Source organism: Oncorhynchus mykiss, chromosome 8 (genome assembly GCF_013265735.2).
Source record: "Oncorhynchus mykiss isolate Arlee chromosome 8, USDA_OmykA_1.1, whole genome shotgun sequence".
NCBI classification, from domain to species: Eukaryota; Metazoa; Chordata; class Actinopteri; order Salmoniformes; family Salmonidae; genus Oncorhynchus; species Oncorhynchus mykiss.
Window position 1 is genome coordinate 19,182,875 of NC_048572.1, and position 18,242 is coordinate 19,201,116.

General features: G+C 41.2%; 1 protein-coding gene across 20 annotated transcripts in view; it reads right to left on the minus strand.

Moving 5' to 3' along the window:
- Positions 1–18,242, minus strand: part of LOC110529548 (receptor-type tyrosine-protein phosphatase kappa) — a 163,225-nt gene that overhangs the window by 12,102 nt on the left and 132,881 nt on the right. For 9 of the 20 annotated variants that reach the window (XM_036984942.1, XM_036984932.1, XM_036984931.1 and 6 more), the window contains 8 exons: positions 17,966–18,239; positions 17,706–17,742; positions 11,147–11,282; positions 9,789–9,824; positions 6,418–6,447; positions 4,106–4,266; positions 3,492–3,527; positions 521–532 (listed from right to left, as the gene is read on the minus strand). In XM_036984942.1, the coding sequence (XP_036840837.1) occupies positions 521–532; positions 3,492–3,527; positions 4,106–4,266; positions 6,418–6,447; positions 9,789–9,824; positions 11,147–11,282; positions 17,706–17,742; positions 17,966–18,239 (722 nt within the window). The remainder of the gene's footprint in view (positions 1–520; positions 533–3,491; positions 3,528–4,105; positions 4,267–6,417; positions 6,448–9,788; positions 9,825–11,146; positions 11,283–17,705; positions 17,743–17,965; positions 18,240–18,242) is intronic. The other 11 variants (XM_036984939.1, XM_036984950.1, XM_036984946.1 and 8 more) reach the window with 6 other exon arrangements.

Below are 18,242 nucleotides of genomic sequence, written 5' to 3' on the forward strand. Positions count from 1 at the left end.
AGGACACTCTCAGGCCTGACAGGCACCATATGTGCCCTTTAATGTCTTATCTGAACCATGTCAACCCCTCAGACACATAGCCATTTAACAGCCTGCCCGGGAGACAGGAGATGAGTGCGTGTGTGTGTCTGTGTGAGAGTGGAGCGAGTGTGTGTGGGTGTGCGTGTGGGAAAGTGAGGTGGTTGGCTGTTGAGTCCCAGGTTCTCCTCAGGAAGAATCTACACCCCTCTAAATCCCAGCATGATCTAGCGGCAATCAATCACATGACCTACTGAGCCATGAGCTGTACATCCTTCTTGCTTGGCTAGCTCCTGAGCTACTACCACCCCCCAGATGTAAGTTTAGGGGAATGTTAAGTCACGGTTTAAGGGCCTGTCAGTGGAGGGGAAGTTAGCTACTATTACAGACACATCTATCTAATGGATAAATCATCCAGTATATGTTCTCTGGCAATCAATTTCTTTTCATTTCATTGAGCACTTTGGGACACTTTCCACACACACTGGTCACATGCACTTACCGGTAATTGGCACTTTACAATTAGGACAGCAAGAAAAGAAAAAAACAAGAGCTTTTAGCTAGGTCAACAGTTAGCACACAGGGTTTGTAGTACATATATAATACAAATAAATATATACACACACACACACACACACACACACACACACACACACACACACACACACACACACACACACACACACACACACATATATACAGTTGAAGTCGGAAGTTGAAGTCGGAATTGTATCACAATCCAGTGGGTCATAAGTTTACATACACTAAGTTGATGGTGCCTTTAAACAACTTGGAAAATTCCAGAAAATTATGTCATGGCTTACATTTGAGTCAATTGGAGGTGTACCTGTGGATGTATTTCAAGGCCTACCTTCAAACTCAGTGCCTCTTTGCTTGACATCATGGGAAAATTTAAAGAAATCAGCCAAGACAACAGAAAAAAAAATTGGAGACCACAAGTCTGGTTCATCCTTGGTAGCAATTTCCAAATGCCTGAAGGTACCACGTTCATCTGTACAAACAATAGTACGCAAGTATAAACACCATGGGACCGCGCAGCTGTCATACCACTCAGGAAGGAGACGCGTTCTGTCTCCTAGATATGAACATACTTTAGTGCGAAAAGTGCAAATCAATCCCAGAACAACAGCATATGAAGCATATGACCTTATGAAGATGTTGGAGGAAACAGGTACAAAAGTAGCTATATCCACAGTAAAACAAGTCCCTATATTGACATAACCTGAAAGGCCAGGAAGAAGCCACTGCTCCAAAACCATCATGAAAAAGCCAGACTACGGTTTGCAACTGCTCATGGGGACAAAGATCGTACACCATCCCAACAGTGAAGCACAGTGAAGCACAGGGGTGGCATTATCATGTTGTGGGGGTGTTTTGCTGCAGGAGGGACTGGTGCACTTCACAAAATAGATGGCATCATGAGGAGGGAAAACGATGTGGATATATTAACGCAACATCTCAAGACATCAGTTAAAGCTTGGTCGCAAATGGCTCTTCCAAACGGACAATGACTCCAAGCATGCTTCCAAAGCTGTGGCAAAATTACTTAAGGAAAACAAAGTCAAGGTATTGAAGTGCCCATCACAAAGCCCTGATCTCAATCCCATAGAACATTTGTGGGCAGAACTGAAAAAGCATGTGTGAGCAAGGAGGCCTACAAACCTGACTCAGGAGGAATGCTTCCCACCCAACTTATTGTGGGAAGCTTGTGGAAGGCTACCCGACACATTTGACCCAAGTTAAACAATTTAAAGGCAATGCTACCAAATACTATTTGAGTGAATGTAAACTTCTGAACCACTGGTATTTTGATGAAAGAAATAAAACCTGAAATAAATAATTCTCTAATATTATTCTGACATTTCACATTCTTAAAATAAAGTGGTGATCCGAACTGACCTAAGTCAGGGAATATTTACTAGGATTAAATGTCAGGAATTGTGAAAAACTTAGTTTAAATGTAATGTAGTTTAATGTAGTGTAATGTAGTTTAAATTTGGGTAAGGTGTATGTAAACTTCCGACTTCAACTGTGAATGTGTATACACACACACACACACACACACACACACACACACACACACACACACACACACACACACACACACACACACATATACATACATATACATACATATATATAATGCCGTGACATGTCTGGAACGTTAGGGTGGTGGTGGTGATCACCAAACAACGACGACAGATTCGACTATACTACATGACCAACACACAACATTGACTTTCTTACACATTTGCAAATGGCTTTCTAGAGAGCTATGGCGAGACAGCCAGACACTTCTGCAGTGGCCGGGATCTAGGATGAGTGACACTAAACTCGTGAGAGAACTGCTGCACTCTAGTGTAGAGACTATCTAAGCTGACATTTTCACTCATTAGCAAATGTGTAATTCTTAATTCTGCCCTGACATGATAGATTGAGTCACGGCTTGAACTGCACCCTTCACTTCCTATTACCAAGCCCAGCGTCAACACAGAGCTAAAATAAGACATTTTCACAGCAAGCACACTGGCCTGAGGGGGAATTTTAATTCCCCATCAAACTCAGGTTTTCAGTAAGCAGTAAAGACCCTCAGCGGTTGCTTGCTTGTTCTGTCAGTGTGGACTACACCGTATCTAGTGTCACCGTGTCTAACACTCTCCTTCCTGATGCCATGAGTGAACACTCATGGCATCAGGAAGGAACTCCATTACATAGGAACTCCATTACATAGAAACTGTCAGATGTGTTTTTTGACTCTCCACAGACAGAGACAAGTCCCAGAGAGGCTGAGGGTGTGGTAAAATGGCACCAGCTCACAAAGTCTGTCTTGACGCTAAGGACTTACACACAATATAACAGGATGACTGGTTTCATTCTATAACAGTGTTATGTAGGAGGTTCATCTTCAGGTTGGGGCTCAGGTGAATGTATCTGTCATATGTGAATCTTCACTTGAGTTTGAATTTGTTTTCCCTCTTCATCTCTAAACCAATGCCCTCAGCTGGATTTGGAGCTTGTAGACAGTTGTAATGCATTCAGAAGTGTGAGTCTCTGAATGGGGTTTAGCTTCAATTCAACGGCTCATGGGTGGGTCCTAAACCCTGAAGTGTTGCTCATCTGTTCACTGGAGGACTGCCACGTCTCCACTCTACCATGGCTGAGGGCCAAGTGCTTTATACTGGCAGCCAGGGGAAATCTACAATCTGGAAACAATTCCTATTTTATCCCCCTTACTGGATAAGTGAATATGGAGGCCAGTCATTCTGACAGTGATACATTCTCAAGGATACCATGAATTGTATGTGACTGACTACTCAGACTTAACACAGAGACAATAGTTTAAAATGGATCAGCTACAGGTTTACAATGGGCGGCTACAGGACTGTGACAACGACATATGCATGAGGAACACAAGCCATGGCAGGGCAGATGACATAGCACCAGGGCCTCACCTAGCACTGCCGTTGGCACAAGTGGATCATTAGGCACTGTAGGGAAAAAAATTGTATGAGGAACATTCCAGAAGGCTTGAATAAGCTGCAGCACACTACAGAATGATAAAATACCAGGGTCAAGATGAACAGAGCATAGGAATAGAAGTCATTCTAGCAAATATCCTGGGACAACGGTTCAAATCATTAACGGCATTTATTCACATGTTGGGAATTTCCTTTTATGCATTTTAAAGTAAAAACATGTAAGGTACAACTTAACGCCTCTCTTCAGAGCCTGTCTTATAGGACAATTCTCTGTGCTAAGGCCTTTTCCATTGTAAGGCAGAGGGGTTATCGAACTGTCAGAAGGCTGGTGGGAGGAGCTATAAGGTGGGAGGAGCTATAAGGGGACAGGCTCATTGTAATGGGATCAATGGAACAGAGTCAACACGTTTCCATGTGTTTGGTACTGTTCCATTGACTACATTCCAGCCATTACAATGAGCCCGTCATCCTATAGCTCCTCCCACCAGCCTCCTCTGTTCTCACTGTCAGGAGGCTTTCTCACATGTATCATGTGTCTGTGGAGGGAGGTGTTCCCCAGGGATCTGTGGAGGGACTATTATACTTACATCTGTTGCTGAAGTTGTGGGAGTCCATGAATGTGACGGCCATGGGATCCTCAGTGTGGAGCGTGCTCTGATCAGCATAACTGCGGTCCATGGCATTCACCATGTGGGTCATTTCCTGACGAGTATTCCCAATGGCATCTTTGCGCTTCTTGGCCAGTTTCCTGAAGGATCAAACAAGCAGGTTTAAATATCACAAAAATACCTTGTTGTCGATTATTTACACACAGCAGTTAAGACTAAAGGGAAATCAATTAAAGAGAAAATGTTATCTCCATGACAACAGACCATTGGTTTGGCTTCCACATTTGGCCTTTTTAAAATTGTTTAAAAGTGTTTTCATCCAATAATATGTGCAAACCCCACAAATACTGTATTCTTAGGGTCAAGTATCATTCGGTACATACTGTAGCAGAAATATAGGGGAAATCTAAAAGGGTCCAATTTCAAGCATCGAAATCATGCAGGAGTAACTTCTGCTTCGAAGGGGAAAGGCATATGCTTCATGCTAAGGTGAGAGGTTGCCGTATCTCATCTCCAATCTGGGTTTCTGACAAGACATTCAGAAATCTGGGGACTCACTGTCTGGTTGATTGTCTCATTATCATTTCCTCTGGACAGGAGTAGATAGGGTTTATAGATTAACAAGATTGATATACCAAATGGTTTGACCGATTTAACTGATTGTGTGCACACTCCCTCATTGGCCCCTGGTTGAGAAAAGCTGATTGAACACCTGCAAGACTGGGAGGCTTTTATTTCAAGGGCAATTACGACTGTGCCGGTTTCTCTACATTTGTATTGTAAAAAGGAGCACTGCGATGAAAACACATACCCACTCTATTCTATTCCTAGTTCCACTTTGCGTGCACCCTGAAGAAAGGTGCTGCAGTACAAATTATCGTCTGATTGCAGTTCGCAGTTAGATGAAAGCATTGAGATGAGGTTACTAAGGAGCCGCTCTAGTGAAATTGAAAGGAGGTCTCTTTGTACTAGAGAAGAGACAGATGGGTGGACAGCAGGAGAAAGATGTCAAATTGTATAATTTCATACAGTTCTAGTTAAATGACAATTATAGTCAGAATATACTCATTTCTGCCCATCATGCATTTGAATTGGGTCCAAAATAGGTATGCACAGCAGGGTCAATTTTACCAAGAGCCGTGAGAAAATGATCCAGTTCCCATGTTGTACCTTTTAATCTTTGATAGTGGCAAACTGTGGGATACCTCTCTTTCCCGTTGGGAAAAACAGATTGACCATTTTAAGGTTCATTATTGGTAACTTTCAGCTGTTAAATTATTCCAACTTAACAGGATATAATTGGCTAAATGTCCCCCAGGGTGGGCTAAGAAATTTGATATCCTAACATTGCATGAAGGGACTATCCGAAGCCAGCATAAGATGTTCACTGTGCAGCTGATACAGTCTTTCATTTTCATGGGAGAGAGAGAGAGAGAGAGAGAGAGAGAAGAAAAAAGTATCCTCAGTCTGGGGGAATAATCTCTGAAATTCTGAAAAGACTCATTCACTTGACTTCACTTGAGGTTGAGTGTCACTTCTAGGTATGAAATGAAACATGATTGTGAGAAATACAAAAATGAGAGGAGTGGGGAGGTAAATGCGAGGCCTGTGTAGCATAAAAAAAAACACTCACAGAGGCGAGGGTGAAATGGCAAGCATGTCGAATGGGAGAGCATGTGAGAGCATGGGCAGACTTGTCAGGACAACAGATTGGGGAGGTTTTATTTTTCAGCCCTTAGCAAGTGGAAAGCACCACAGTGTGGAGATGACTGTCTACTGTCTACAGCAGCCTCACAGCAGAAGATGATCCTACACCAAACCAAAGAGGAAACCTTCTGCAACCAACATTCAGAGCAACCAATTGGAAAGGGCTTATGAAATATAAAAGACATACAACACAAACAGTGTGCACGTGTAGAGGCACACAGTTTACCCCGTATCCTTTCAATGGACAAAGGAGGTCCAGGAGATGAAGAAGATGAATGAAATACATGAGTTACTGACATACATACAACCACATGCACTCAGATTGAACACAGGACACAGAGTGCAGCATTCTTTTTTCAAATAACACCGCTTTTGGTCATCATGACTTTGGTTTGGAGAGTGTTTCGAAAGCATGTTGGAGCTGGTCAATGGCAATGGCAATTGGTTTTGAGCGATATAGGGTTTTCACTTGAAAAAAGGATACTGCATCTTTAAAACACTACATAACTAACCAAGGACAAGTGCACTCATTGTATTTTGGGTTTGTTTGTTTCTGTTTTGTTGTTGTTTGTCTGTTTACTTACAGGTAATATGAGTAAGAATAGTAGCTCCTCCTGGCACGCAAATCAGAGACAGCAGGATGAAGAGATATTGGTGAATGCAAAGTGTGAATCAGTCGGATCAACAAAAGCAGAAAAATGTGCAAGACAACAAAATGAAATCTCTATCAATTAACTTCCTAATGTTAGAATTTAATTTTTACATGCATTAATTCAAATTGAGAAAATTATTTTCATTACAAATATGCAAATAGTTCATCTTTTTGTTCTGGTTGAATTTGGAATTGGGCAGAATCATTAATGCCATGCATTAAATACTGTCTCATTCACATGGACAGTCAGACAGTTTGAAGATTGGACTCACAAAGGCAACGGTGTTACATATGAAAAGAAAAGTCTTGATAAGCATTGTGGAGAAACACAGCTGCAAAACAAATTGCGCCAAACTAAAGAACAAGCTTCTTGCTACCTGGAAAAGAAGCAATGTCATGGACCACCATTTTAAAGATGCAGTATCTTTTATAGGTTCTGTTCAATAAGGGAACCACAGATTCATTATTGTATTAGATCTATGAGTTGTGTCTTGCACATAAGTATTGATCTCCTCAGTAACTAGTGTTTGTAATGTAATCATCCGATATGAACTCACAACTTTCCTAAATGAAGATGAAAATAAAAGTGTAATTGAAGATAATGTGCAAGTAAAATTAAAATAAAAGAAGCATACAAATGTTGCCACTGCGTGTATGTTTTGGCCTCAACCTCCATTGTTTCCGTGCAAAGCAACTAAGAGATCCCAATATCCACTTCATTGACTTGCATTGCTTTGTGCATCATTGAGTTCTACTCTACTGGTCACCTGATTTTGGAAGAAAATAAACTCGGTGCAACTAACAAGAGGAAGAGAGATTCAGACAAACAGGGTCAGTGTGTGTGAGAGAGAGAAATAGACCTCTAATTATCTCTAGAATAAGCCGATAGAGGATGTCTAGTTGATTACTACACCTGAGTGTCTATAGCACCAACAACATTAACTACACTCAAGACACCCACAACACGTTACGCCAACTAGTTCCAAAACAAATCTATATCTCCCTTTTTTATCGATTTTCACAAGCTTTCTCTTTACTTTGGGGACATAGGGACATTAGTCATATTTCAGAATTCAATTACCATCAGTACTTTTAATCCATTCCAATGGGATTAGGAGTTTATGGCTCATTAGCACCCAATGTGCCCCATCGCTCCAAACACCAGTCCTTTTTCAGGCTGAAATTACAAACCAGGAAGCCATCCAAAAACTCAAAAGCAGGCACTGTAATTAACGCCAATGTCTTATATGAAAAGCATTCAATGAAATGAACCCCCTCCCACCTCTCTGAAAAATATTCTAAACCACAGGGAATAGATTCTATTACAAACATGAACTACTATGCAACTACAATAGTACACCAACACCAAACCAACACAAACCAATTGTTTGTAATACTGAACAAAGGGGTTTGAATCTGCCAGACTTACTGTAGAATACTTAACTATAATTCAAAAGCCACTCCTTTAGATTTGATCCAGAAGAACATCGACGAAAAGTAACTTTCTTTCAATATCAGAGAAAGGGAAACGTAGTTATTATTACTCAACCCACACATCTGTCACTCACGACAAGAGAGAAAAGACTCACTTTATAACCTGACCTTTTCCTTTTATCTTCACAAAGGAAGCCTGTACCAGCTCCACTAAATCAACAATACCCAGTGAAGAAAATGGAGGGAAAAAAGCATGAAGGAAGGGAAAGGGGAGAATGGAGCTAAGGAATGACCTGTGGCAGAATGAGCTTTCTCTGAAGTTGAAAGGTTATGGATCGGGTTATGGAAGGGGGATGGAAGGGGAAATTAGGAGGGAGACGGCTGTAAATGAGCAGTGGTCGTTAGGAATGATTCCTTAATTGGCAGAACATCTACAGAGACATAGAGGCTGCTCTGCCAATTAAGATTCATTTGAAAGCCTCACTCATCAGTAGTCACAGGCACTGCTTGACTGTCCAACACTGAACAGAACCACAACGTTACAGATATCTCTATCAGGAACAGGTGTATAAGCACCTCTCATTCATCAGTCTCATTCAAATTCACTTCTCCTGAACCCCACAGATGATAGGCACTAATGTCATTCAAGTTCATTGGGATGTGTTTGTTTAACCTGGATCATTAGATACTGTGTAGATCACTTTTGTGTAAATCTAACCTGAAAACACATTGGTTGAAAAAGCTTTCATCAATGACCCATGCATTATATGTGGGTGTCAGAATCTTTGTTAAATATGTGAGACAACAAAGATGTATATTCTTACTTACAGTACGTGGTAATAGTTCTATAGGGATATTTCAAACTGTAATTCTGCTAAATGGCCACACGATGGTGCCATGTGTTATACAAAGAGAGAAAAGGTGCGCAGAGTAAGGGCTCCTCTCCGCACATCTTTCCTGCTAAACCTGATCAGCATGTAGAGATGTGCTCCGACTGAGGATAAGTTATTTATTTTTTCCCTTTAAAACAATCTCAATTTCTTTCCAAAGTATTCATCACAGGTGCTGGAGACAGTTCAGTTTGCCAGCGTTCATTATAAAACCTTATCTGAAAAACTGAACAAAATCGATAGGAGAGTCACAAAGTAATTACAGCGCGACACAATTTGCTCTCTCAAGGCCCCAAACACCCTGATCTCTACAACCTGCCTCCTCTGCATGACCCCAACTGAGTGTGTGTGTGTGTGTGTGTGTGTGTGTGTGTGTGTGTGTGTGTGTGTGTGTGTGTGTGTTCGTGTGTGTGTGTGTGGACATGTTTAACTATACTTGTGGGGACCAAAAGTACTCACAAGAATAGTAAAAAAATAAATAATAATAAACAACTGGGGACATGTTGCCGGACCCCACAAGGAAAAAGGCTAGGGTTTAGAGTTATAATTAGTATTAGGGTTAGAATTAGGGTTAGGGGTTAAAGGTTATGTTTAGGATATTTTGGAGCTAAAGTTAGGGTTAGGGAAAATAGCATTTTGAATGGGAATTAATTGTGTGTCCCTACAAGGTTAGTAAAACGAGAGAGAGAGAGAGAGAGAGAGAGAGAGAGAGAGAGAGAGAGAGAGAGAGAGAGAGAGAGAGAGAGAGGGAGAGAGGGAGAGAAAAAGAGAGAGAGAGAAAAAAAAAGAGAGAGAGAGAGAGAGAGAGAGAGAGAGAGAGAGAGAGAGAGAAAGAGAGCGAGAGAAAGAGAGAGAGAGAGAAAGAGAGAGAAAAAGAGAGAGAGAGAAAGAGAGAAAAAGAGAGAGAAAAAGAGAGAGAGAAAAAGAGAAAGAGAGAGAGAGAGAGAGAGAGAGAGTGTGTGTGTGTGTGTGTACACACCTGACTGACCAATTCTTCGTAGTAAAGCCTCCATGACTAAAAAGAAAAGTAGCATTTAGACAACATCAGAGGTTTCGGATTATATATAACCTTCCAAAATACAGTCTATTCCCCTATATCCAATTAGGAAAATATTAATGAATACTAACAGAAAAGTATAGTAGAGTAAAAGTATGTTGAGCTTGGACTTCCACTAACAGTTAATAATGGATAGCACAGGAATTAATATAGGCTCAATCCACTCTCTACTGGGGGCTGTTAGTTAGACAATTATTGACTTTGATGCATTTAGATGGTCAACACAGTCAAATCCTACAAAATAAAGGCCAGGAAAGATACATAGAGCTACACTGTAATTACCAAGCAGTAAACAAAATTCTGAATGAGTCTTGAATGAAGCAGCTCCAAGCATTACTGAGTGGGATGAGAAGGTAAGCGAGTGACAAAATGAATAAAACTTGAGGCTAGCACAAACTGAGCACAGCTCAATATTGTTATTACAGTATGTATCCTGAATGCAACCCTCAACAAAAAGCTGCCAACTTTTTCTGTGGAAAAACAGCATAAAAGCAGAAATCTTAATAAACTGCAGTGAAAAACCACAGTAAAACACATCGGAATAGCTATTAAATTAAGACACCTCAAAGACTTCAAAGAAATGTTCCACTTCTCAGCAAAGAAAAGTCTATTAGTATTGCTCACCACTGGTATGCACTTGTGTGAGTTCAAATCACCTCCAAAACTCAGCAAAGCCAAATAATCCTGGGTATGTTACACAGCTTTTCAGACCAGCCACTTCAGATATAAAGATGAAATTCTCTGAACATTTTAAGAAAACCTGGGGAAATCTGTATGCTCCAAAGTTCACTGTGCTACTCTGAGAGATAAGCCTTATGGGTCCTCCTCATCTAAGTCATGTCCAGTACTCTGCCTGCTTCCCCTTGAAACTCAATCCAACTCTCTACCAAACCATGTTATGACAAACTCTGGTAAAGCTGACTATATGTAAGGCTGTTTTACCAGAGTTTGTCATAACATGGTCTTGACACTGCATAAACAATAACATACAATACTGTAGTCTCGTCTCCCCCTCTCCTCCCACCCCCCTCTCCTCCCTCCTCTCACCCCCCCTCTCCTCCCTCCTCTCACCCCCCCTCTCCTCCCTCCTCTCACCCCCCCTTTCCTCCCTCCTCTCACCCCCCTCATTGTGAAGGCTGTCTGATAGTCCAGCCCAGCCTCCGCTGAGAGTCATGGTTATGTTGATGGCATGGGATGGAGTTGTTCTCATGGTGTGTAGGTATGCTATGCTAGCATAGAGCCAGTAACACAGTGTCTACTATTTACGACGCTCCACTCACCTCTTCTTGACCAGAAGGATGGCCACCAGCACCAGTAGGATGAAAACCAGCACCCCAGCACTGATGCCAGCAATCTTCACCACCCTGTCTGTCTGCTTGGCTGGGTCCGGGATCACCTCTGGTTCCTCTGTAGCTCCTAGGTGACAGGTAAGAAACAAATGTCAATTAATAAGGTTCGTTGTCGTTTTGACCGTGAAACACAACACTTGGAAGGGCATAGTGCAAAAGTGAGTCTCTTCCAGCAGAACTATACTTCCTTTGACCATAATGTTTGTTCATAATGTTTGACCATAATGATTACTTCACTTGACCAGATGGTGGTCCACTCGAACAGGGATTGGTTTTCCCATCACACATGACATATACACTTCACCATTTCATGAGGACGTCTTCCAGATTGAGCCATACCACAACATAAAAAAGACAAAGACCAATAGCCTACTCATATTTAAATACATTCATATTTCCATTACCGTATACTATCTTTGTGCACTGGTTCTACACACACTTATGTCCTGATTAAATTGGGTTTTCTTGTAAATGCCTTTAGAATATAATTTCTAATTATGTTTCATACCCCCATGGTCCCACAAGATATTAAAAGTATAAATTCACTATCTGCTGTCTTTTAATATTTTCAAAAACTTCAAAGCCATTAACTACTGTAAAGCATTGGGTTTGGATACTCATTAGAAAACAAATAAAATAATATGATATCCTAGTGCACAGCATGTTATTTGCTAAACTGTTTACAAATAGGGGCATACGTAAATACTGTCAAAGGAGAACCAATGCAAAACTATGTACCAATCATAAAATATCAATCATACCAATCCTAAAAATCTAAATATCTCTACATTGATCATGTTGCCTCTGATGTATTGTATTATTTTGCTTTTGAGATATACAAAACGCCATAATCCTCTTTCTAATGCAAAACACATAAAAACCCAAGTAAAGCATAATCCTTCCTTTTATGGTCTCCTAGCACTTAGTGAAATGCCCTTCCTACAGTAGACTGAGACCATTGCCCAATTTCTAAAATGTACGTCATTTCTTGATGCAAGTCCTTTATCTCCTGACCCCTGCACTCCAACCTGCAGGGCAAATATGATGTCAAAGGATAATTATATCCCTATACCATGCTGAACCTAGTACTTTATTCATACAATAATGTAGTCCTTTTATATCAACAGCTGAACGATAACCAACAGCAGCGAAAGGAATGGAAGATATGACGACTCCCATCTCATCCATCCTCAGATCAAACGGAGGTTCTTTACGGAGACTGATACAATGGGATGCCTGGGAAAAGCCCATCTTCAGCCAGCACTCAAGCCATTATTCCTCAGGGTCAATTCAATGGCCTAGTTTCTATCAAGGGAGAAAACAACAACAAACTGGCATCTGTGTCACTAGAGGGACCACTATTCTGTATTTCACTAACTCACCACCCTGGGGCAAGAACAATCTCCCGCAGACCACCTCCTAAGACAGACTACCATCACCACCCCCCCCCCCCCCCCTTCTGAGAACAGGTTGCGATAACCTTTATAAATAGAGCGAACTGACTATTTCAGTTGGAAAGACTGTGCTGGAATGTTTGGTGGTCCCATACTGTAGCTATCTTTATTCCTGAAACAAATCTGCTTTGCTCATAAAACATCATCTGTAATTGGCGTGAACCCTAACGTTGTGGATGGACGAAACCACTTTAGAGAGCATGTCTAACATCCACTAAAACACATCTAGGAACAGAAAGTTGGATGTACGTAGCAGAAAGGAGGTAGTCTCTGGGGCTTAAACCCAGATCTCTGTCAGTGTATGGGGGGGGCTATAGAAGCGAGGGGGGCAGGTCCTTTGGGACTGTCTGTTGTGCTTGACAGTGAGCCCCCCCCAGCTCTCGTTTGCCTCTCCAAATATCTCCCTCTCGCTATCAGGTTGGAAGGAGACGGATGTCTACAGAACATGTGTCCCAAAGGAGCGGGACAAACTGTCCTTGTCTCTCACGTTGTCACCCACTGGCCACGCCGCTGGCTTCAACACTTAAACACCTACAGCTACTATCCCTTCTCTCTGTTTGACAGCTCTTTCACCTTCACTTTAGCCATGCTATTGTAGTGGGAAAATGATGGTACAGAAACCATTTTCCAGTATTTAAGTCAGCTTCAAAAACATTCTGGAAAATATCAGCGAAATTAACTGAACAGACTAGATTGTTTGGATGGAGATGTGGAATGGCTTCCCCACCTTGCCACTGCCGCCTTCTCAGTACTGGTACTACATGATCGAGCTGGGATTCTACATATCGCTGCTCTTCAGTGTGGCAACGGATATCAAGCGTAAAGATTTTAAGGAGCAGATTGTTCACAGAATATACATAACTGTCTTATGATTTATATTATCTTGTTTGATATTGTACATTTATACCTGAACTTGACCCCATGGTAATAATAACCAAGTCATTGATATGATAGAGCTATGTGTTTTTCTGTCAATGTTTGCTTACCACTGCAGCCTTATTATGGGACAAAGAGAAGATGAAAGAAGAGCCTTTGCCTCAGTCAGAAATATGTCACCCTTTTTTCTGGTTTCTTTTTTAGATTGTAAAACAGCAGTATTAAATCATCTGATAGGCAAATAACACACATTAACCCACTCAATGTTTTACATGCAACAGCCAGACTATACCATAAAGAGTACTATAACAAATGTAATATTGAGCGCAACAAGAAAAACAATAGCCTTGATAGCAGAGCAGGTTTCACAATAGATGTTGACACCAGTTAAAAGGTTATTAATCAGTTCCTCAGCCCGGTGTCAAATGTTTTAAGGTATTGCTTGAGACATAATCCCCACCTCGCCTCAAGAATACTTATGTTTCTGTCAGAGTTAGAGATATATTAATGAAAAAATACCAGAGGAAAATCAAATGGAATTGGATTACAACCATTTTGAAGATAAAACTCACAGCTTAAAATGAAAATCTATTTTCATTCCTAATGGTAGGCTACACGGCGGAGCCCTTATCAAATTCTGTCTGGATTGGTTTGACAACCTCCGGGCCAATGTGCTTCGGAGACATTTGTACGGGGAAAACAATTCATGACAAGCAGTACAACCAAAAAACAACAACACTTTCATATCCAATTAAGTTAGGGCAATTAAGGTGGTTTTCAATTCAGAGAATGAGAGCGCATCTGGCATATAATGTATCAAGGATGGAAACGTGAGTGACTGAGTGAGATCGGCACAAGTGGGCAAAGACTACTTACACTGTACTCCAAGTGGATACTGCATGGACGCACACTGGGCTACTTGAATTTCTGAGCACGACACAGTTCTGGGAAAAGGGTCGATTATTGTTAGGACTAAACAAAGTTGTTGAGAGAGGATGGAAAAATAGTGCGATATGTTTCATCATGGCTGTGACAGAGAACGCATTGGCCACATCAACACGCTCTTACAGTATGAAGTGACTTAACTGTGGCTGATTTTTATTAGTGTCACAATTATGCGTGCCCTTGTTGTCAGTGTCACATCAATTAGGGTTTTGGCGGTTTCATGACAGGAAGAAGGAGACACTCAAACGTAGCTAAATCCGGTAATAATAACAAAATATGAGAGAACAGTATGACCAACAGTACGGTCTCTCCGATCTTTGAAAGGCGCAACAAATCCAAGCCCTGGTGAGTTAATGCACAGCCAGCTGTTTAAGCATTATGAATACAACACTTTCCATGTCTGATAATCTAATATTATATATGTGGGCAGATTTCTAAGTTTGGCCTTTCAAAAAATCTTAACTGATTATTAAGCAGAAACATTAAATGCATAAATATGAGTCTAATTGATAAGCATAGAAATAAAGCTAAATTCATATATTTAGTGGTAGCACACCCTTCGGGGTGACATCATCATTCCATCTACAGTTAAAGTCGGAGGTTTACATACACGTTAGCCAAATACATTTAAACTCAGTTTTTTTTTACAATTCCTGACATTTAATCCCAGTAAAAATTCCTTGTTTTAGGTCAGTTAGGATCACCACTTTATTTTAAGAATGTGAAATGTCAGAATAATATTAGAGAGAATGATTTATTTCAGCTTTTATTTCGTTCATCACATTCCCAGTGGGTCAGAAGTTTACATACATTCAATTGGTATTTGGTAGCATTGCATCTAAATTGTTGAACTTGGGTCAAACGTTTCAGGTAGCCTTCCACAATATTCCCACAATAAGGGGTGAATTTTGGCCCATTCCTCCTGACAGAGCTGGTGTAACTGAGTCAGGGTTGTAGTCCTCATTGCTCGCACAAGCTTTTTCAGTTCTGCCCACAAATTTTCTAGGATTGAGGTCAGGGCTTTGTGATGGCCACTCCAACACCTGGACTTTGTTGTCCTTAAGCCACAACTTTGGAAGAATGCTTGGGGTCAATGTCCATTTGGAAGAACCATTTGTGACCAAGCTTTAACTTCCTGACTGATGTCTTGAGATGTTGCTTCCATATATCCACATAATTTCCCCTCCTCATCCTGCCATCTATTTTGTGAAGTGCACCAGTCCCTCCTGCAGCAAAGCACCTCCACAACATGATGCTACTACCCCCGTGCTTCACGGTTGGGGTGGTGTTCTTCGGCTTGCAAGCCTCCTACCTTTTTCCTCCAAACATAACAATGGTCATTATGGCCAAACAGTTCTATTTTTTGTTTCATCAAACCAGAGGACATTTCTCCAAAAGTACCATCTTTGTCCCCATGTACAGTTGCAAACCGTAGTCTGGCTTTTTTATGGCGGTTTTGGAGCAGTGGCTTCTTCCTTGCTGAGCGGCCTTTCAGGTTATGTCGATATAGGACTCGTTTTACTGTGGATATTGATACTTTTGTACCGGTTTCCTCCAGCATCTTCACAAGGTCCTTTGCTGTTGTTCTGGAATTGATTTGCACTTTTCTCCCCAAAGTACGTTCATCTCTAGGAGACAGAACGCGTCTACTTCCTGAGCGGTATGACGGCTGCATGGTCCCATGGTGTTTATACTTGCGTACTATTGTTTGCACAGATGAACGTGGTACCTTCAGGCATTTAGAAATTGCTCCCAAGGATGAACCAGACTTGTGGAGGTCAACTATTTTTTTTTCTGAGGTCTTGGCTGATTTCCCATGATGTCAAGCAAAGAGGTACTGAGTTTGAAGGTAGACCTTGAAATGCATCCACAGCTTCTAAAGCCACGACATCATTTTCTGGAATTTTCCAAGCTGTTTCAAGGCACAGTCAACTTAGTGTATGTAAACTTCTGATCCACTAGAATTGTGATAGTGAATTATTAATGAAATAATCTGTCTGTAAACAATTGTTGGAAAAATGACTTAGGACATCCACTTTGTGCATGACACAACAGACTTGCCAAAACTATAGTTTGTTAACAAGACATTTGTGGAGTGGCCGAAAAACAAGTTTTAATGACTCCAACCTAAGTGCATGTAAACTTCCGACTTCAACTGTATCTGTGATGTCATGTGGTGGATGGAAGCATGTCATTCCTAGCAAGCATAGCCTAGCATTTTTTTGAAACCTGATGCAGCTAAGCTAATTTCTTCAGGCATAGTGTTATTGATAGGTGATTATAGAGTTAATACATGGTTAATACAAGTTACATCTGGCATATTAGCATTAGCAGCCAATTTAGGCTGACATCCGAGATCATGAAATGTTTTGCCATTAGCAATATCTTCATATAGCTCCCACTGAAAAACAGTAGGGTTTTGCTCGTTTCATACCTCCTAGTTTTCATACCTTCTAGTAGAAATAAAGTTGTTGCTGGAGTAGGGTGGAACTGTCCTGATGACTTGATGGGACTATTGTACTATTTAGCCTGGCCAACTAACTTTTGAATGAGATACTGAAGCTGAACTTACTGGCCATTTAATTAATTGTAGTAAGACATGGCCATAAGCACTTGAAATACTTGGCCAGTTACTCCAATGCACTTCGGAAAATGCATGTTCAGCATAAATGTTGTCCATAATCTATAATGCAGGTAATTTCAATAGTGCAAAGCCAGAGGACAGAGTCCATAAATTGCCAACCCATTTCCCTTCGATTTACGCCATAGATGAGCTGGCACTGTAGGAATTGTATCAATTTAATGACCACTCCCTCTTAATCACTAAAAACCAACAGCATGGCTTTATGATAAAAACCAGTGAGCTCTCTCTCTCTCTGTCTGTTAAATCAGAAGGATTGGCCCTGCTAGCCCCCTGTTCTCACAGACACAAGCTGTTCACCAGAGCAAGGTGCTTTACAAGCGCACATATCACAAATAAATAAGCTTTCCTTAATTCCGCCTCAATCCAGATTCTCGCTGCACGACAATTCTCTTGGAAGATAAAGTGACACACGCATTATCACGTAACAGTTCTTTATCTGAGCAAGAGAGTGGGCATTTATTGGCTACTGGGAAAAGTGACTGAAATCCAACTGTAATGTACAGTCACTTAAATTCTACTGGGCAAGAAGAACTTCTTTTGTTGTACAAATAAACAAAAAGAAAACTCTTACCTTTTGTTGCAAGTCTCAGACATTGTGTTTTTGATTCCTGTGAAACAAAATAAAATAAAATAATACAAATCAGTTCAACATGAGAAACAGGAACAAACTAGATAAAAGGAAAACTAATGAACAGTAGTAGGTTATCAAAGGGGGGTGGGAAAACAATGCTCCTCAATGTACAATTCAGTTTTAAGACATATTTAAAAACCCCAATAAACCAATGAGGGAACATTAGAGGGTCCTATTGGCCGAGTGTGGTGTATATTCACCTTCTCCACACTGCTGACGGCCTGGAAGTAGATATTATAGTTCTTCCTGGGGGTGAGTGGAGGGTTCCAGAAGCCATGGTACGTCTTGTTGTCGCCCACCGTGAACGGAGAGGGTTCGGGAAGGTTCCCTGGTGGCAGTTCTGCCGCAAAGTAATAAGACGAGCCACCACTGGAGGCACTGTGGAAGGGGACTGGGACCTGGTAGCAGTCCACGGAGCTGGCCTCCCTGCGTGTGCGATGTGGGTTCAGCTCCTCCACCACGATCTGATAAGCGCTG